At 53.0% G+C, this 20,383-nt stretch overlaps 1 protein-coding gene across 1 annotated transcript in view; it reads left to right on the forward strand.

Annotated features, from left to right (window-relative positions):
• ASMTL (acetylserotonin O-methyltransferase like) overlaps nucleotides 1–20,383 on the forward strand; it is a 59,472-nt gene that overhangs the window by 29,014 nt on the left and 10,075 nt on the right. The window contains exons 5-11 of the mRNA XM_017518848.2: nucleotides 944–1,005; nucleotides 4,242–4,350; nucleotides 7,352–7,736; nucleotides 11,635–11,797; nucleotides 15,404–15,588; nucleotides 17,343–17,475; nucleotides 18,141–18,284. Coding sequence (XP_017374337.1) covers nucleotides 944–1,005; nucleotides 4,242–4,350; nucleotides 7,352–7,736; nucleotides 11,635–11,797; nucleotides 15,404–15,588; nucleotides 17,343–17,475; nucleotides 18,141–18,284 — 1,181 coding nt within the window. The remainder of the gene's footprint in view (nucleotides 1–943; nucleotides 1,006–4,241; nucleotides 4,351–7,351; nucleotides 7,737–11,634; nucleotides 11,798–15,403; nucleotides 15,589–17,342; nucleotides 17,476–18,140; nucleotides 18,285–20,383) is intronic.

The raw sequence follows: 20,383 nt of genomic DNA on the forward strand, positions 1-20,383 counted from the left end.
GCTGTGTGATCTGCTGTGTGAGCTGTGCTGTGTGATCTGCTGTGTGATCTATGCTGTGTGACCTGTGCTGTGTGATCTGTGTCGTCTGTGATCTGTGGCGTGTGTGATCTGTGCTGTGTGAGCTGTGCTGTGTGATCTGCTGTGTGATCTATGCTGTGTGACCTGCGCTGTGTGATCTGTGCTGTGTGATCTGTGGCGTGTGTGATCGGTGCTGTGTGAGCTGTGCTTTGTGATCTGCTGTGTGATCTATGCTGTGTGACCTGTGCTGTGTGATCTGTGCTGTGTGTGATCTGTGCCGTGTGTGATCTGTGCTGTGTGAGCTGTGCTGCTCTCTGAGCTGTGCAGTGAGGCAGTCCCCGTCCCTCCATGCTCTTGGTTTCCTGGGATTCTCGGCCCCGATCCCAGAGTGTGTGGTGCCCACTGCAGGCTGCTGCGGTCAGGAGAAGTGGGCAGTGCCCTGTTCTTCCCACAGGGCGTCCTGGACCTGAGCCCACAGCCTGTCCTCCACTCCCATCCCAGGACATGGAGGACACCCTGGGACAGCAGGCCCAGCAGAGAGCTGCCTGGCCTGGGGCTCCTCTCAGGGGCGCTGCCCGTGGGATTTGTGACCCGTTCCCCGGCCTGTCCGTAAAGGTTTGCTGTGGAGAGATGCTGAGTGATAAAATAGATTGTTTTGCTACTGGAGAATGCGCCAAGCCGTTTTCCGCTTGCGGGTGGGGGTGGCCAGGTTTTCCTTGCCATCATTCCTCTTACCGTTCAGTGTATTTTTTCATACTCCCAGTGTTTCTCAGTAGTTTCTCGGGTGACACCATGGCGGGCCGATAGGGGAGAAGAGGCTGGGGCCAGGGCCGGGACGGAGGCCACCTCGCTGCCTCTCTGGTTTTGGGAAACCCGTGCCATGACTGCCACGTGTCACAGCGAGGGCACCGCTTCTGTCTCACAGGTTGAGTGGCAGAGAACACAGCGTGTTCACAGGCGTGGCCATCGTCCAGTGCTCCAGCCAAGGTAACCGCGGCCCGGGGGTCGGGGTGTCCACACAGGCCGAGGGAAGGACCTGGGACCGTGGAGGGACCCTGGCCTTGAGGGAGGACGGCGGATGCCCACCCCCACCCCCAGAGGGCCTCAGTTTATGGTGTGCCTGCGAAAGTTGTTTGCTGATTTGGAAGAGTGCAGGGGACAGGAAAATGTGCGATTTGTCTTATAAACACGCAGAGGAGGCCGGGCACAGTGGCTCACGCCTGTCATCCCAGCACTTAGGGAGGCCGAGGCGGGGGGATCACGAGGTCAGGAGTTCAAGACTATACCGGGAAACATGTTGGAACCCTGTCTCCACTAAAAATACAAAAATTAGTCGGGCGCAGTGGTGGGCGCCTGTCATCCCAGCTGCCTGGCAGGCTGAGGCAGGAGAGTCGTTTGAACCCGGGAGGTGGAGGCTGCAGTGAGCCGAGATCGCACCACTGCACTGCAGCCTGGGCCACAAGAACAAGACTCCGTCTCAAAAACGGAAAGAAAAGACCTAGAAGTGGAAGGAACGTCTCTGCAGAATCGAGTCCCTCCGCCAGGAGAGGGCTTTGCAGGATGATTTCCAAGCACGTGGTGGAAAATACTGTGTGACTGCTGCAGGGCCGGGCGTGTCTGGTGACGCCACAGCAGAGTCCTGTCGGCCTGCGGCGTCTTATGACCACAGAGAGACCTTCTCTCCATCTCGTGACCTGAGCTTTAACCTTAATGCCTCTCAGCTGTTTCTCAGCTCAAAAGGGAGGGGTACAGACACCCCTGCGCAGCCCGCTGCCCATCATGGGAATCATGGCATAACTCCTTTCGGTGTTTGAGTCTTTGGTTTTTGGAGGGGGAAGGGGGCGACCACCAAGCCCAGCTAATTTTTATTTTTTAGTAGAGACGGGGTTTCACGGTGTTCACCAGGATGGTCTCGATCTCTTGACCTCATGATCCACCCGCCTCGGCCTCCCAAAGTGCTGGGATTATGGACGTGACCCACCGCGTCCGGCCTGATGTTTGTTTCTTTGGCTTTGGGAGGGGGAGTGGGGGACAGAGTCTCACTCTTGTAGCCCAGGCTGGAGTGCTGTGGCGCAACCTCAGCTCACTGCAACCTCCGCCTCCCGGGTTCAAGTGATTCTCCTGCCTCAGCCTCCCGAGTAGCTGGGATGACAGGCGCCCACCACCACGCCCAGCTAATTTTGTGTTTTTACTAGAGACAGGGTTTCTCCGCATTGGCCAGGATGGTCTCGAACCCCCGACCTCAGGTGATCCGCCCGCCTCGGCCTCCCAAAGTGCTGGGATGACAGGCGTGAGCCTCCACGCCCGGCCCCTGAACTCCTTTTTTAGGTTCCTTTCAGATTCCCTTGTCTGCGACGGGCCTTGAACCTTTATCTTTGCTTTCCACGGTGTGTGACGTCCCAGCATGAGACACGAAAGTACCTATGTAAAATTCACCAAATTACCCTGAGTAAAATAAGCCAGGCACAGAAACACAGAGAGCCTATCGCCGACAGGTCTCAGTGAGTTCATTCATTCATTCATTTTGCAGGGATGGCATTTCACGTGGTCACCCAGGCTGGAGTGCAGTGGTGCAGTCTTGGTTCAGTGCAGCCTCCGGCTCCTGGGTTCAAGACATTCTCCCGTCTCACCCCCCTGAGTACCTGGGATTTTAATACCTTAAAACGAAAGTTTTAGGTCAGGTGCTGTGACTCACGCCTGTAATCTCAGCACTTTGGGAGGCCGAGGCGGGTGGATCACCTCAGGTCAGGAATTCCAGACCAGCCTGACCAATATGATGAAACCCCGTGTCTACTAAAAATACAAAAATTAGCCAGGCATGGTGGCACACGCCTTTAGTCGCAGCTACTGGGGAGGCTGAGGCACGAGAATCGGTTGAACCCGGGAGTTGCACTCCAGCCTGGGCGACAGAGCAAGACTCTGTCAAAAAAAAAAAAAAAAAAGTTTTCTTGAAAACAAGACAAAGGGTCAGGAACGTTTCAAGTAAAAAGTTAAAACATTACTTCAGACTTTTTTTCATTTACTCCATGCAGTTCATTTTTCTTTTCTTTGATATTTATGAACATTTTAGTATCCAGCTCCCTCTGGAGGCTACAGGGGAGGCTCCTTCCGGCCTGTCCCAGCTCCTGGGGTCTCCAGCATCCCTGGGCTTGTGGCCCCATCACTGCAGCCTCCGCCTCCTCTGTCTCCACGTGGCCTCCTCCTCTGTGTCTGTGTCTCGTCTGTTAGGGACACTTGTCACTGGCTTTAGGACCGACACTGAACCCAGGATAATTTCACTTTAAGGTTCGTTCCCTCATTGCATCTGCAAAGTTCCTATTTCAAAACAAGATCCCATTCCCAGTTTCCAGGTGGACATGGATTTTGGGGGAGCCCCTTGGACCCAGGCCAGGTGATCGGGGAAGTCTCCCGCAGGTCCCCCGAGCTCCCCTCATGCTATGCTTGTGGCGTTTCCACCCCACTGCTGAAGTCCTTGTGTTGACCCCAAAACTTTCATGCCAAGGCTTCACAGAAGACCGGTGCCCTCCCCGCTGGAGTGAGGGCCGCACTCGGCCCCTTCCTAAGCCCTGTGATTTTTTTGGCTTCTTTTGGTTCTGTCATTGCCCTCTTTTTGTTGGAAACAGAGGCTCAGTGCCGCAAAGCAAAATCAGCGCTGAGGCAGAGGATCTCTCAGCAACGCAGTTTTTACCTCCAGGGCTGCAGGGAGGGGACCCTCACTGGCCATCGAGCCACGAGAGTACAATGAACAAAGGAAAACACACACATGTATCCCTGACGCGTGTGGGGTCGTCCTTCCTGCCGTGTCTGAGCTCCGTGGGCTGGAGCCAGACCTCACCATCTGAACTAAAACCCAACAGGCTGACAACTTAAAACTTTTCTGAACAGGTGACAGCCACGGAGAGCTGGGACACGCCTGTGAGCACGTCCAGCACAGGTATCTTGGTTAAGTACAAGGACGTAGAATGTACTGCGTGCCTGTGAGCACGGCGTGTCTAACAGCTGCATAGGAGGGGTCTTCACAGAGAGTTAGCAGTTATTCTTTAACAAGAAAGGAAAGTTTAATAAGGAACGTTTCTGCTTCCCACTCTTTTCTTGTCTAAAATAATACCTTTTCCACCGTGAATATCCATACCAGGTAAACAGCACACCACAGCCCTGCGGGTGTCAGGCCCTGCAGGTGACAAACTGGCACCCACACTCACGCCACGGCCCTGTGCTTGCAGACAAGGAGCTGGACACCAGGGTCTTGCAATTCTACGAGGAAACGATGGTGAAGTTCTCGGAGCTGTCGGAGGACCTGCTCTGGGAATACATCCACAGCGGGGAGCCCATGTGAGTCTCGGGGCGCTGGGGGCGGGGACGCGTGAGGCCTGCCCACCCTCACATGTGGGGTCCCAGCCAGCCTTGGGAAGGGAGGAGGCCCGTACCTGCCCCCACAGGGCTGAGCCTGAGGCTGTGTGGCAGACGGACGTGTGCTATAGCATACAACATACAGTGTCTGTAATTACACATTATTACGTAATGTAACATACAGCTACATTTACAATCATACAATTTATATATTATACATTATACAGTACATTGTATGTAATATGTTAACTACAGATATGTGTTAATGTATTACTACATATTAGTATATATTACATAATGTAACAGAACTGCATTTAAAATCATGATTTATATATTATACATTATACAGTACATTGTATGTAATATGTTAACTACATATATGTGTTAATGTATTACTACGTATTAGTATATATTAATATATATGAATTATATGCATTATATAATGTGTATATTATAACGTATTATATATTATAATAGATTATACTGTAACATGAATAAATATATTACATATATTATAGATATGTAATATAATGATTAATGCTTAATATTAATCAATATTAATATTAATGTTTAATGATTAGTTTTAATTCATATAAACTAATAGTAATATGATTAGATACTGTTATAGATTATATAATACATTATATAATACTGTTAAAATAGATTATATGATACTCTAATAGATTATATAATTACATATCATATATATCATATAGTAAGTTAATATATAGTTATATATACTTATATAATGTAGAATTATATGTAACATAATATATGAATATACAATTTGATGTACATGTAATTATACATATCTTAATTACATGGTAATTAGTACATATTAATTATACATGTGTATTATATGCAGAGTAATTATATAGTAATTAAATGTAATATATGTGATTATACATATTATGTTACATACATAAACATATAATGTTCTATAAAAATATATAATTATATATAGTAAAATCTATTTTTATATTACAAATATATAAAAGATGTTTATATAAACGTATGTAAATATATTTGCATAAAAACATATGTTTATAATATATATAAAATACAGAGAAATAATTTTATCTATTAATTTTTGGAGAGAGGGTCTCACTCTGTCACCCAGGCTGGAGTACAGTGGCACAATCATAGCTCAGTCTCTCAAGCTGAAATGATCCACCTCAGTCCCCCGAGCGGCTGGGACCACAGGTGCACACCACCACAGCTGGCTGATTTTTTTATTTTTTGTAGTGACGGGGTCTCACCTCGTTGCCCAGGCTGGTCTTGAAGTCCTGGGCTCAAGCGATCCTCCCACCTCAACCTCCTGAGTGGGTGAGACCACAGGCACAGGCTCCAGCACGCAGGGCTGACTTCAGTGTTAGTTTTCGTAGCGATGGAGTCCGCGCAATATATGGGTCTGTTAACCTAGAGGATGCTATTTCCACTGAAATCATCTAGGTAGAGAAGACACATACCAGCGGATCTCACTTACGCAATAGAAAACAGATGCATTTGGTCAAAGGTAAGATTTAAGTCTGGGCTGGGCGAGGTGGCTCACACCTGCAATCCCAGCACTTTGGGAGGCCACGGCGGACAGATCACCTGAGGTCAGGAGTTCCAGAGCAGCCTGGCCAACACGGAGAAACCCCATCTCTACTGAAAATACAAAGATCAGCCAGGTGTGGTGGCGTGCACCTGTAAACCCAGCTATGTCAGAGGCAGGAGAATCGCTTGAACCCGGGAGGAGGAGGTTGCAGTGAGCTGAGATCGCACCACTGCACTCCAGCCTGGGCCGTAGAGTGAGACTCCATCTCAAAAAATAAAAAATCCTAAAAATAGGCCAGGCGCAGTGGCTCATGCCTGTCATCCCAGCACTTTGGGAGGCCAAGGCAGGTGGATCACGAGGTCAGGAGTTCGAGACCAGCCTGATGAACACAGTGAAACCCCGTCTCTACTAAAAATAAAAACAAAATTAACCACGCGTGGTGGTCGGGGCCTATAGTCCCAGCTACTCGGGAGGCTGAGGCAGGAGAATTGCTTGAAGCCGGGAGGTGGAGGTTGCAGTGAGCCGAGATCAGACCACTGCACCCCAGTCTGGGCGACAGAGCGAGAGACTCCACCTCAAAAACTAATAATAAAAGTGAAAAAAAGTAAATACAAGTGTTTTATTAAACAGAGAGAAAAGAGCCTCGGCCCAGCGCTGAACTGTCCGTATGAAGCCAGCCAGGGAAGATGCGTCTGGCTCTCTTGCATCCTCTGGCCTCACTACCCAAAGTGGAAGGCAGCCCTGGTGTGAGGTTTTTTTTTTTTTTTTTTTTTTTAAGGCAGAATCTTGTGCATGTTTCTGAAGCTGGAGCGCAGTGGTGCGATCTCGGCTCACTGCAACCTCCGCCTCCGGGGCTCAAGCGATTCTCCTGCCTCAGCCTCCCAAGTAGCTGGGATTACAGGCCCCCACCACCACACCTGGCTCATTTTTTCCATTTTTAGTAGAGACAGGGTTTCTCCATGTTGGCCAGGCTGGCCTTGAACTCCTGACCTCAGGTGATCCTCCTGCCTCAGCCTCCCACAGTGCTGGGGTGACATGTGTGAGCCACCGCGCCTGGCCTATTTTTTATTTTCATTATTACTTTTTGAGACCGACTCTCGCCCTGTCGTCCAGGCTGGAATGCAGTGGTGCCGTCTCGGCTCACTGCAACCTCTGCCTCCCGGGATCAAGAGATTGTCCTGCCTCTGCCTCTGGAGTAGCTGGGCCACTGGCATGAGCCACCACGCCCGGCTAATCTTTGTGTTTTTAGCAGAGACGCGGTTTCTCCATGTTGGCCAGGCTGGTCTCGAACTCACGACCTCAGGCGTCCCTCCGGCCTTGGCCTTCACAGTGCTGGGCTGACAGCCATGAACCACCGTGCCCGGCCCTGGTGGCTGTGGGATATCTAAGCAGGGGAGACGTTTCTCCTGGTGGTCACCTGTTTTGTTCCCCTGCTCCCGGCAGGGACAAGGCGGGCGGCTACGGGATCCAGGCTCTCGGCGGGATGCTGGTGGAGTCGGTGCACGGGGACTTCCTCAACGTCGTGGGCTTCCCGCTGAACCACTTCTGCAAGCAGCTGATGCAGTTGTACCCTCCGCCCCGGCCCGAGGACCTGCAGCGCGGCAAGCACGACTCCATCCCAGCCGTGGACGCCTTTGAAGACCTCAGCAACGTGGACAAGGGCGGCCCAGAGCCCGCTCGGAGGGACGCAGGCAGCCGCCCAGAGAAAGCCGAGGCTGGAGTGGCCAGACAGGCCACGGCGGAGGCTGAGGGGAACAGGACCCCCGAGACCCTGCCCCCGTTCCCCACACGCCTCCTGAAACTCATCAATGGCTTCAAAGTGTCGAAGGTACCTGTGTCTGCCTCCTCGGGCCACTGTCCCAAATGAGCACACACAGGGCTTAAATCCAAAGCAGTCCTGCCGTCACAGTCCTGGAGGGTGGCAGTGTGAGGTGAAGGTGTCTCAGGGGCATGCTTTCTCTGGAGAGGATAGGGGAGGCTCCTTCCTGCCTCTCCAGCTCCTGGGGCTTCCAGCATCCCTGGGCCTGGGGCCCCATCACTGCAGCCTCTGCCTGCGCCTGCACGTGGCCTTGTCGTCTGGGTCTGGATCTTCTCTTCTGTCTCTTAGAAGGTCACCTGTCATTGCATTCAGGGTCCACGCTTCTCCATGATCATCTTTCTTAACTCCATCTGCAAAGACCCCCCCTTTTTTTTTTTTTTTAAGATGGGGTTTCACCGTGATGGCCAGGCTGGTCTTGAACTGCTGACCTCAGGTGATCCATCCACCTCGGCCTCCCAAAGTGCTAGGATTACAGGCGTGAGCCGCTGTGCCTAGCCAATACCCCTCTTTAAAACAAGGGACCTGTGTTAAAATTCACAGATTCTGGGGATCAGGATGTGGACCAGTCTTTCAGGAGGACCAGTTCGGTCAACTATACATGTATCCAGTTCTCTCTGGAGGATCCAGGAGAGGGTCCTTCCCGCCTCTCCCAGCTCCCGGGGGCTCCAGCATCCCTGGGCTTGTGGCCCCATCACTGCAGTCTCTGCCTCCTCCTGTCTGCAGATGGGTTAAGATATGGACACATCTCTTGGGGGTATCATAATTCAATCCACCTCAGTTGTATCCGGTTCCTTTTGAAAGTTCTAGGGGAGGCTCCTCCCGCCTCTCTCAGCTCCCAGGGGCTCCAGCATCCCTTGTGGCCCCATCAGTGCAGTCTCTGCCTCCATGTCCACGCGGCCTCCTCCTGTGTGCCTGCGTCTCCCGCTCTGTCTCTTACAGGGAGGTCTCCCTAATCCACTGACCAACTCATCTCAACTCCCCTCGCTCACAAAGACCTTTTATTTTCAAATAAGATCCCGGCCAGGCGCGGTGGCTCACAACTGTCATCCCAGCCCTTTGGGAGGCCGAAGCGGCCAGATCAGAAGGTCAAGAGATGGAGACCATCCTGACCAACATGGTGAAACCCCGTCTCTGCTAAAAATACAAAAATAAGCCAGGCATGGTGCATGCCTGTCATCCCAGCTACTCGGGAGGCTGAGGCAGGATAATCGCTTGAACCCGGGAGGCGGAGATTGCAGTGAGCTGAGATTGTACCACTGCACTCCAGCCTGGGCCACAAAGCAAGGCTCTGTTTAAAAAAAAAAAAAAAATCCCATTCCCCGGCAGTGGGGATTAGGGTGAGGTTGCATCTTTGGGGGAGTAGCTGGCAAGCAGGGACCATGCTGGGTGTGTGCCAGTCTGGCATGGGGTCCAGGGTGCTTTTGAAGCCGGGCGGGACTCACAGGACCCCCCGCATGGGACATGTGAGAGTTCCCCAATGGGCCTTCCTCCGGCGGGGTCAGCCAGGCCACCATACCTGGGACATGTGGGCCTTCACCTGTCCAGAAGTCCCGCTGGCCAGGCGGGAGGTGGACGTGGCGCCTGGAGGGTACACCAGGCCAGGGTTAGTGCCCTCATCCCCTGTGATATTGTGACCCCAGGGCAGCCATCCCGCTGGTGTGGGCAGCCGGTCACTGAGACGTCCATGGGGAACCGTGGCCAGATGGGGTAGTGAACCAGGCAGAGCCCCTCCACGTGGACGGCCTCTGCCTTCTCTGCCCAGAGCTCGGTGGGCAGTGGCTTCCCACCGGGTCCTGCACCCTGCAGGCAGCGGAGCTCCCACGCCCCTCCTCTTTCCCGAGAGGGACTGTCTTTCTTTCTTTTTTTATTTCACAAAACCTGTCACCCAGGCTGGAGTGTAGTGTCTCCATCTCAGCTCCACGCAGCTTCCACCTCCCGGGTTCAAGCGATTCTCCTGCCTCAGCCTCCCAAGTAGCTGGGACTACAGCTGCCCACCGCCACGCCCGGATAACTTTTGTATTTTTAGTAGAGGTGGGGTTTCACCACGTTGATCAGGCTGGTCTCGAACTCCTGACCTCAGGTGATCCACCTGCCTCAGGCTCCTAAAGTGCTGGGGTTGCAGGTGTGAGCCACCGCGCCTGGTCTGAGGCTCCATCTTTTAAGTGTTCTGCAGGTCTGGGCTCCTGGGGGCCCCTCACGGCGGCAGAGCAGACAGAGAAGGGATGGAGCCCTCCCAGGGCCAGGGTTCCCTCATAGGGCATCCTCCGGGAAGCAGACGGGATGCTGAGTGCAGGAGGGGCGCAGGCTGTGGGGGGCAGGGAGCCTGGCTGACGGCCACCTGCCATAACTCACGAGCAGCAGAGAGAACGTGCAGTGATAAGGGAATAACGGTGGTCACGGCACCTTCCATCTCCGTGTCTCGAACTTACTGGGTGCCGACTGTTAAGTCAATACTGGGTGGCTGATAAATGAACTAATCCTGACAATTGCATTATTAAATTACATATTTAAATTATTAAATTAGAAATCCTTATTAAGAATTAACTATACTTATAATTTAAAATAAAATTTATAGTTATAATTTATTTATAATTATAATTGTATGATTATAATCACATAATTATATAAATATAATTAAATTATGTAACAAATTATACATATGTTATATAATTACATAAATTATATAACATAAGATATATAATTTATATAATTTATTATAATATAAATATACAATTATATAACATAATTATGTATATATAATTTATAAATATGTAATTATGTAACTTACAATTATTTAATATATTAGTTAGAATATATGTTAAACATGTAATTATGTATCTATATATTTATATATAATTATATAATGTATAATTAAGGTAAAGTGAGGTCATTTGGGCGGGCCAAATCCAACAGGACTGGAGTCCTTGTAAGAAGAGATACATAAATTACGTAATTTATAATTATATATTATAATTTATAGGCCACTGGGAGGTTTATAAACAGCATACGTTTATTCTCCCACAGTCCTGGAGGCTGGAGGTCTGAGATCCAGGTGTGGGCAGGGCCAGCTCCTCCTGAGGCCTCTCTCCTGGGCTTGGAGACGCCGTTTTCTCCCTGTGTCCTCACAGGGTCGTCCCTCTGTGCGTGTGTGTGTCCTCACCTCCTCTTCCTATAAGCACCCCAGAGTCCCGTTGGATCTGGTCCACCCAAATGACCTCATTTTACCTTAATCATCTCTTTAAAACCATGCTTACAGGCTGGGCACAGTGGCTCACACCTGTCCTCCCAGCACTTTGGGAGGCCGAGGTGGGCAGATCACCTGAGGTCAGGAGTTTGAGACCATCCTGGCCAACATGGTGAAACCCTGTCTCTGCTAAAAATACAAAAATTAGCCGGCTGTGGTGGTGCGCACCTATAGTCCCAGCTACTCAGGAGGCTGAGGCAGGAGAATCACTTGAACCTGGGAGGCAGAGGTTGCAGTGAGGGGAGATCATGCCATTGCACTCCAGCATGGGCCACAGAGTGAGATTCTGTCTCAAAAAATTTAAAAAAAATTTTTTTAATTAAAAAAAAAAACCTGCCTACAAATAGAGTCACATACTGAGGTACTGGGGGGATTAGGGATTCAACGTATGGGTTTTGGACTCGGCTCATATCTGTAGCATGTTGATTTTCCTCCTGTGGGCTGGTTTTCCTGCATGGCATTCGTTGACGTGCTTTCACGCCTTGCTGTAGCTGGGGACTTGGTCCTGTAGATCCCCAACTGCTCTCTCTAAGAGAAAACTCCGCAGCCACATGAAACACTTTCGACACCGTTGGCCTCCACGATCTCATGGAGCATCTGTGGGAGGAAAAAGGGCTTGGCAAGTGACTCACTGAGTCCCCCGCACCTGTTTTTAACGGGCAGGCCCTGTTCACCGCCTGCAAGCTGAAGGTGTTCGATCTGTTAAAAGACGAAGCTCCCCAGAAGGCCGTGGACATTGCCCGCAAAGTGGATGCCTCTGTGTGCGGCATGGAGAGGCTTCTGGATGCCTGCGCAGCCCTGGGGCTCCTAGAGAAGTCAGAGCAAGGTAATGAGACTCTGACTTTGGGTTTTGCCGTGAGAATCTTGGCAGGTGGAAGTAAGTCACTGAGGCACTGTAACCTGGAGCCCAGGCAGGGCGAGGAAGGAGGGCCAGACCTTCTGTCCCCTCTCTGCCCTCAGGATGGCTGCTATTCCCAAAAGGATGAGAAGCAGAGGGTGGATGAGAGAGAGGGAACAGCGGCGGCTGTGAGGACGCAGGAGAAATGCAGCTTCCTTATAGGGTCTGGTCTCAAAGGGGGTGTATCAGTCAGTGTTCTCATGAGAAAGAACCCAACATGGGGACACTGACATGTCTGCTTGCTTATTTATGTTTATAGACAGATAACCTGGATGGGTGGGTAGACAGATACATGGATAGATGATAAATGCATAGATACCTCGATACAGATGGATGATAGGGATAGATACATAGATGATAAGTAGAGCTGACCGATAGATGGATGGATGGATGGATGGATGAATGGATGGATGGATGAATGGATGGATGGATGGATGGATAGTTGATGGTAGCTGGATAGATGGATGGATAGGAAGGTGGATGGATGGGTCGATCAGTAAATGGGTGAATGGATGGGTGGGTGGGTGGATGGATGGATGGATAGGAAGGTGGATGGATGGGTAGATCACTAAATGGGTGAATGGATGGGTGGGTGGGTGGATGGATGGATAGATAAATAGGAGGGTGGATAGAGAATGGATGGATTGGTGAATCGGTGGATGGGTGCATGGATGGGTGGCTGGCTGAGGGTGGATAGAGAATGGATGGATTGGTGAATCAGTGGATGGGTGCATGGATGGGTGGCTGGCTGGATGGATGGGTGGATGATTGGATGAGTGGGTGGGTGGATGCTTGGATGGATGGATGAGAGGGTGGATGAATAGATGTATCAGTGGATCAGTGGATGGGTAGTTCTTTGAGGGAATGGATGGACGGGTGGGTGCGTGGGTGGGTGGGTGGATGGATGGATGGATGGGTGATTGGGAGGGAGGGAGGGTGGATGGATGGGTGGATGGTGTATAAATGGATTGGTGATTGGGAGGGTAAGTGAATGGATGGATGGATGGATGGATGAGAAGGTGGATGAATAGATGTATCAGTGGATCGGTGGATGGGTAGTTGGGTGAGGGGATTGGCTGGATGAGTGCGTGGATGGGTGGGTGGATGGATGGATGGGTGATTGGGAGGGTGGGTGCATGGATGGATGGATGAGTGGATGGATGGATGGATGGGAGGGTAGATGAATAGATGTATCAGTGGATTGGTAGATGGGTTGTTGGGTGAGGGAATGGATGGATGAGTGGGTGGTTGGTGGATGGATGGGTGATTGGGAGGGTGGGTGAACGTATGGATGGATGGATGGATGAGAGGGTGGATGAATAGATGTATCAGTGGATCGGTAGATGGGTAGTTGCTTGAGGGAATGGATGGATGAGTGGGTGGATGCATGGATGGATGGTAGGGTGCATAATTGGATGGGTGGATGGATGGATGGTGATTGGATGGGTGGGGGAATGGATGGATGTGGATGGATGGATGGATCAGTGGATGGGTAGATGGATGGATGGGTGGGTGGATGAATATGTGTATCAGTGGATCGGTGGATGGGTAGTTGGGTGGGGGAATGGTTGGATGAGTGGGTGAGTGCGTAGATGGGTAGATGGGTGGGGAATGGTTGGATGGGTGCATCGGCAGATGGATGGGTGGGTGCGTCGGTAAGTGCATGCGTGGGTGGATGGATGGTTGGATGGATGACGTGTTTTCTGAATTGAACAGAACCCTTCAGCATGATGCTAGAACAGAGAGCACATGGCCAAGTCCTTGAGTAGCTTGGGAAGGGCAGGAGAACAGACGATGCCGGAGCAGATTAGGACCCAAAGCATGCACAAGTCGAGGCCCCAGAGGCTGTGCCCTTGCCACAGAGACACGTAACTATATCGTTAAGAGTTTGGAGCATAGGAGGCAGAACGTCTTCCCAGCTAGAGGAGTTCAGCGCCATTCCCCTGTACTGAAAATTATGATGGCTCATGCCTGTAATCCCAGCACTTTCGGAGGCCGAGGTGGGTGGATCACGTGATACCAGGAGTTTGAGACCAGCCTGACCAACATGGCGAAACTCTATCTCTACTAAAAATAAGAAATTAGCCAGGGGTGGTGGCACGTGCCTGTAGTCCCAGGTACTTGGGAGGCTGAGGCAGGAGAATCGCTTGAATGCAGGAGGGGAAGGTTGCAGTGAGCCAAGATGGTGCCACTGCACTCCAGCCTGGGCAACAAGAGCGAAACACTGTCAGAAAGGAGAGAGAGAGAGAGAGAAAGGAAGGGAGGGAGGGAAGGAGGGAAGGAAGGAAATCATGATGAATATGGAGAAAGACTTTTCATCAGCAGCAGTATGAAAGCTGGAAGGAAGGAGGGAAGGCAGGAAGGAGGCAAGGAAGGAAATCAGATGAATATGCAGAAAGGGTTTTCATCAGCAGCGCTAGCAAGGGAGGAAGGAAAGAAGGAGGGAGGGAGGAAGGAAGGAGGGAGGGAGGGAGGACGGACGGAAGGAGGGAAGGAGGGAGGGAGGGAGGGAGAAAGGAAGGAAGGAAAGAAATCATGATGAATATGGAGAAAGGCTTTGTGCACTTGACCTCTCGGACCAGCTGCAGTCTGCACGGGCTGCCCCTGCTCCACAGCAGGTCTCAGGAATGGTCACCTTTCATGATCCACGTGAACCCAGGGCCGCTTCTGACACAGCAGAACCCGAGGGGTGCCAGGACATCCGTTTACACGTACGGGTCTCCACTGACAGGTCCTCCGCCTTCCAGCCTCTCATTCTGTGGGAGGGGGCATCCTGCCAGGGAGCTTGGGGGCTACGTCTGTGGACAGCTGACCTGGGCATGAAGCGGGTGGAAGGAAGACCTTCCCTGTATCACTGAGGGGTCTCCAGGGCAACAGAACCCCTAGGATGTCATGTAGGAGATTGATTTATTTATTGTTTAGACGGAGTCTGAGTGTGTCGCCCAGGCTGCAGTGCAGTGGCACGATCTCGGCTCACTGCAACCTCCACCTCCTGCATCCAAGCGATTCTCCTGCCTCAGCGTCCCAAGTACCTGGGACTACAGGTGTGCGCCACCACACCTGCCTAATTCGTGTTATTTTTAGTAGAGATGGGAAAACATCTTGGCCAGGCTGGTCTCAAACTCTTGACCTCATGATCCACCCACGTCGGCCTCCCAAAGTGCTGGGATTACAGGTATGAGCCAGCATGCCTGGCCACTTTCTTTTTTTTAGAGTCTCGCTCTGTTGTCCGGGCTGGAGTGCAGTGGCACGATCTAACCTCACTGCAACCTCCGCCTCCCGGGTTCAAGCGATTCTCCTGCCTCAGCCTCCCAAGTAGCTGGGATTACAGGCGCCCGCCACCACGCCTGGCTAATTTTTGTTACTTTTAGTGGAGATGGGGTTTCTCCACGTTGGTCAGCCTGGTCTCGAACTCCCAGCCTCGTGATCCGCCCGCCTCGGCCTCCCAGAGTGCTGGGTGACCGCATGAGCCACCGCAGCCGGCCCCCTTGGGTTTTCTTGCTCCAAGGTCACACGGGCACCCTGTTTCTTCAGGTTACAGTAACACAGAGGCGGCAAACCTGTACCTGGCATCGGACGGTGACTACTCTCTGCACAGCTTCATCGCGTACAGCAGCGAGGTCACCTGGAACCTGTTTACGCACCTGGAGCTCGCCGTCCGAGAGGGAACCAATCAGCACCACAGGGTGCTGGGGAAGACGGCGGGAGATGTATTCCAGGTAGGGCGAGCCTCCGCGGAGCCTTTCCGCCTGGCGTGTGTCCTGCTGAGGCACATTGGCGCACAGGGCAGTGTGGGCATCTGGGTCAGTCGGTCTCCAGGCTGGCAGGTCCCAAAGCCTTGGTGCTGTGGCTGTGCCTTCGCTCACCTCCGGAACAGGTCCCAGGTAGTAGCTATGCTCCAGTGACCCCGCAGCAGCTGAAAACAGAATCGCCAGTGGCCGGGCACGGGGGCTCACGCCTGTCACCCCAGCACTTTGGGAGGGGCTGAGGTGGGCGGATCACGAGGTCAGGAGTTCAAGACCAGACCAACCAACATAGTGAAACCCCTTCTCTGCTATAAATACAAAAAATTAGCCAGGTGTGGTGGTGGGCGCCTGTAATTTCAGTGACTCCGGAGGCCGAGGCAGGAGAATCACTTGAACCCGGGAGGCGGAGGTTGTAGTGAGCTGAGATCTCGCCACTGCACTTCAGTCTGGGGCACCACTGTACTTCATCTGAAAAAAAAATAAATGAGAAACCAGAATTTCCTCCCAGAAAGGGGTTTGGAGGCCGTACGTCGGAACTCACACCTGTAATCCCTGCACTCTTAGAGACCCAGTTGGGAGGATGGTTTGAGCCCTGGAATTTGACACCAGCCTGGCCAACGCAGTGAGACCCCATCACTATAAAGACAATTAAAGATTAGGACGGGCGTGGTGGCACGAGCCGCTCATCCCAGCTAGCTTGGGAGACTAAGGTGGGCAGATCACCTGAGGTCAGGAGTTCGAGACCAGCCTGGCCAACATGGTGAAACCCCGTCTCTACCAAAAATACACCAGATTAGCCGGGCGTGCTGGTGGACGCCTGTGATTCCACCTTGCCCCTGACTGGCAAGGTGAGAGAATCGCTTGAACCCGGGAGGCGGAGGTTGCGGTGAGCTGAGATACTCCGTCTCTCTGTGTTTCTGTGTCTCTGTCAAAAACACAGAGAGACAGAGGCAGGGAGGCAGAGACAAGGAGGCTTGGAGGGACAGAGATAGAGGCCGACAGAGAGACAGAAGGAGACGGAGAGATAGAAGGAGAACAGAGACAGGGAGACAGGGACGAAGGGAGACAGTCAGAGACAGAAGCAGACAGGAGCCCCGAGCCGAAGTGAGCATCCAGCCTGAGATGTCCTGACCCTGTCGCTGCCGCCCACCCAGGGGAGAGCCGGGGAGGCCCCAAGTGACTTGGGTAGCCAGGGTGGAGGGGCTGCCCCCTGGGAGCCGGGCTCAGGAGCAGGCTGGGCAGGGCTTCCTTGCCCTGGGGGGACAAGGCACATCCAGGTGGGAGCCGTGAACGCAGCCCTGCCCAGGACTGACCCGGGTTCCTCTGTGGCCGGGGTGGGTGCCAGCATGAGACCTGGGCCAGCTAAGAGGACCCTATTCTCTGTCCGGGAGGAGCCCCCTCTGCTTCCCTCTCCCGGGTTTTCCACGCTGAGATGTCTGTGGGTGACCCGGAGCCTCCAGGGTGAAAAGCCTCCTTGTCTGGGAAACTCGGATGCTTGTAGGAGGTCACGCCGTGGTGTGGACCCAGTGATTCCAAGGAGATCGCCCCCGGACTTGGGGGTCCTCGGTCCCCAGCCGTGCCACAGTCAGGGGTGCCCCACGCAGCTATGCCGCGAAGCCCCCTCTGCAGCCCAGGCGCCAGGCCCTGCGTGTTTTCTGTCTGGGGACAGGCTGGGTGAGCCCCCGGCCCGTGCGCCCTGGCGCCCCTGAGCCCCCACTGTGTTCCAGGACGTGCCCTACCGGAGCCCCGAGACGCAGCTGCAGTTCATACAAGCCATGCACGGCCTGGCCAAGCTGAACGCGCGGCATGTGGCCACCGCCTTCGACCTGTCTGGCTTCTCCTCCGCCTGCGACGTGGGAGGTGGGTACCACCCTCCCCACCCCGCCCTGACTCCATGAGTGACTTTGTCTTTATTAAGCTGCAGGCATTAGCCCGGTGCGGTGGCTCACGCCTCTCATCCCAGCACTTCGGGAGGCCAAGGCGGGCGGATCAGTTGAGGTCGGGAGTTCGAGACCAGCCTGGCCAACATGGAGAAACCCTGTCTCTACTAAAAATACAAAAATTAGCCAGGCATGGTGGCGGGCACCTATAGTCCCAGCAACTCAGGAGGCTGACATAGGAGAATCACCAAACCCGGGAGGCAGACGTTGAGTCTTGCTCTGTCGCCCAGGCTGGAGTGCTGTGATGCCATCTTGGCTCACAGCAACCTCCACCTCCCGGGTTCAAGCCATTGTCCTGCCTCAGCCTCCCAAAGTGCTGGGATGACAGGCGTGAGTCACCACCGTCCCTGGCCATGGTGTCTGCACCCCGACGGCAGGAAGGAGAAGGGAGGAGTACAGACCTCCACCCCTGGGCTGGAAGGATTTCCCTACAAGTCTGTGTCCCCACATGTGGCCCAGAATGGCTGCTGTGGCACCGGACATCGCGTGAACATTGCTTCTGCTTGGTTGAGCTTTGGAGGGTCATCAGGGTTCCATCGGCGCTGGGATGACCCGGCCACACAGCACGCGTTTGCTTGCCTGCAGGGTGCACGGGCGCGCTGGCCCAGGAGCTGGCCCGGGAGTACCCGCGTCTGCAGGTGACCGTGTTCGACCTCCCCGACACCATTGAGCTGGCCGCACGCTTCCAACCCACTGGGCCGCAGGCGGCTCAGATCCGATTCGCCGCTGGTGAGGCTTCCTCGCGATTGCCCTGCTGCCTCACTGCCTTCCAGAGAGCACGCGGGGCTGCGTGCGTGCACCCGTGTTTCTGCATGTGCGTTTCCGCGGTGTGTCTCTGGGTGTTTCTGTGTGTGTGCGTGTCTCTGTGTGGTATGTCCCTGTGTGTGTGGTGTGTGTGTATGTGTTTCTCTGTGTGCGCGTGTGTGTCTCTGTGGTATGACCTTCTGTGCCTGTCCGTGAGACTGTCTCTGTGTGTCTCTGCATATGCGTCTGCACGTGTGTGTATTCATGGCATGTCTCTGGTGTGTGGTGGTTGCGTATGTGTCTGTGAGGGTGTCTGTGTGTGTGTGCATGGTGTGTGTCTGTGGGTGTCTGTGCATATGTGATGGCTGCGCTATGTGTGTGCCTGTGTGTGTCTGTGTATGCATGCATGCTGTGTGTCTGTATATGTGACGGCTGTGCTGTGTGTGTGTGTGCCTGTGTGTCTATGTCTGTGTGCATGGCGTGTGTCTGTGCGTATGTGACTGCTGCACTGTGTGTGTGCTTGCCTGTGTGTGTCTGTGTATGCATGCATGCTGTGTGTCTGTATATGTGACTGCTGCGTGTATGTGTGTGTGTGTGTGTGTGTGTGTGCCTGCCTGTGTGTCTGCGTCTGTGTGTATGGTGTGTGTCTGTGCGTATGTGACTGCTGCACTGTGTGTGTGCCTGCCTGTGTGTGTCTGTGTATGCATGCATGGTGTGTGTCTGTATATGTGACTGCTGCGTGTGTGTGTGTGTGCGCCTGCCTGTGTGTCTGCGTCTGTGTGCATGGTATGTGTCTGTGCATATGTGACTGCTGCACTGTGTGTGTGCCTGCCTGTGTGTGTCTGTGTATGCATGCATGGTGTGTGTCTGTATATGTGACTGCTGCATGTGTGTGTGTGTGCGCCTGCCTGTGTGTCTGCGTCTGTGTGCATGGTGTGTGTCTGTGCGTATGTGACTGCTGCACTGTGTGTGTGCCTGCCTGTGTGTGTCTGTGTATGCATGCATGGTGTGTGTGCGTGACGGCTGCATTGTGTGTGTGTCTGTGTGTGTGTCTGTGTATGCATGCATGCTGTGTGTCTGTATATGTGACGGCTGTGCTGTGTGTGTGTGTGCCTGTCTGTGTGTCTATGTCTGTGTGTATGGCATGTGTCTGTGCGGATGTGACTGCTGCACTGTGTGTGCCTGCCTGTGTGTGTCTGTGTATGCATGCATGGTGTGTGTCTGTATATGTGACTGCTGCGTGTGTGTGTGTGTGTGTGTGTGTGCCTGCCTGTGTGTCTGCGTCTGTGTGCATGGTGTGTGTCTGTGCGTATGTGACTGCTGCACTGTGTGTGTGCCTGTGTGTGTGTGTCTGTGTATGCATGCATGGTGTGTGTCTGCATATGTAACTGCTGCGCTGTGTGTGTGTGCCTGTGTGTGTCTGTGTATGCATGCATGGTGTGTGTCTGTATATGTGACGGCTGTGCTGTGTGTGTGTGTGCCTGTCTGTGTGTCTACGACTGTGTGCATGGTGTGTGTCTGTGGGTGTCTGTGTGTATGTGTGTGTGCCTGTCTGTCTGCATCTGTGTGCATGGTGTGTGTCTGTGCGTATGTGACGGCTGCACTGTGTGTGTGCCTGTGTGTCTGCGTCTGTGTATGCATGCATGGTGTGTGTCTGTATATGTGACTGCTGCACTGTGTGTGTGTGTGTGCCTGTCTGTGTGTCTTTGTATGCGTGCATGGTATGTGTCTGTATATGTGACTGCTGCACTGTGTGTGTGTGTACGTGCCTGTGTGTCTGCATCTGTGTGCATGTCTGTTTTTGTGCCTGCATCTGTCTGCGTGTGGGTGCCTGTCACTGAGTGTCTGCGTGGCCATGTCTGTGTGCGCCCATCTCTGCATCATGTCTCCGTCTGCGTGTGCCTGTCTGTGGGTGTGTCTCTGCGTGTCTGTGCATGTCAGTGGGTGCCCGTGTGTGCACTGTGTCTGCGTCTGCGTGTGCCTGTCTGTGGGTGCGTCTCTGCGTGTCTGTGCGTGTCAGTGGGTGCCCGTGTGTGCAGTGTCTGCGTCTGCGTGTGCCTGTGTGTGGGTGTGTCTCTGAGTGT

This window comes from Cebus imitator, unplaced genomic scaffold, assembly GCF_001604975.1.
Source record: "Cebus imitator isolate Cc_AM_T3 unplaced genomic scaffold, Cebus_imitator-1.0 Scaffold708, whole genome shotgun sequence".
NCBI classification, from domain to species: Eukaryota; Metazoa; Chordata; class Mammalia; order Primates; family Cebidae; genus Cebus; species Cebus imitator.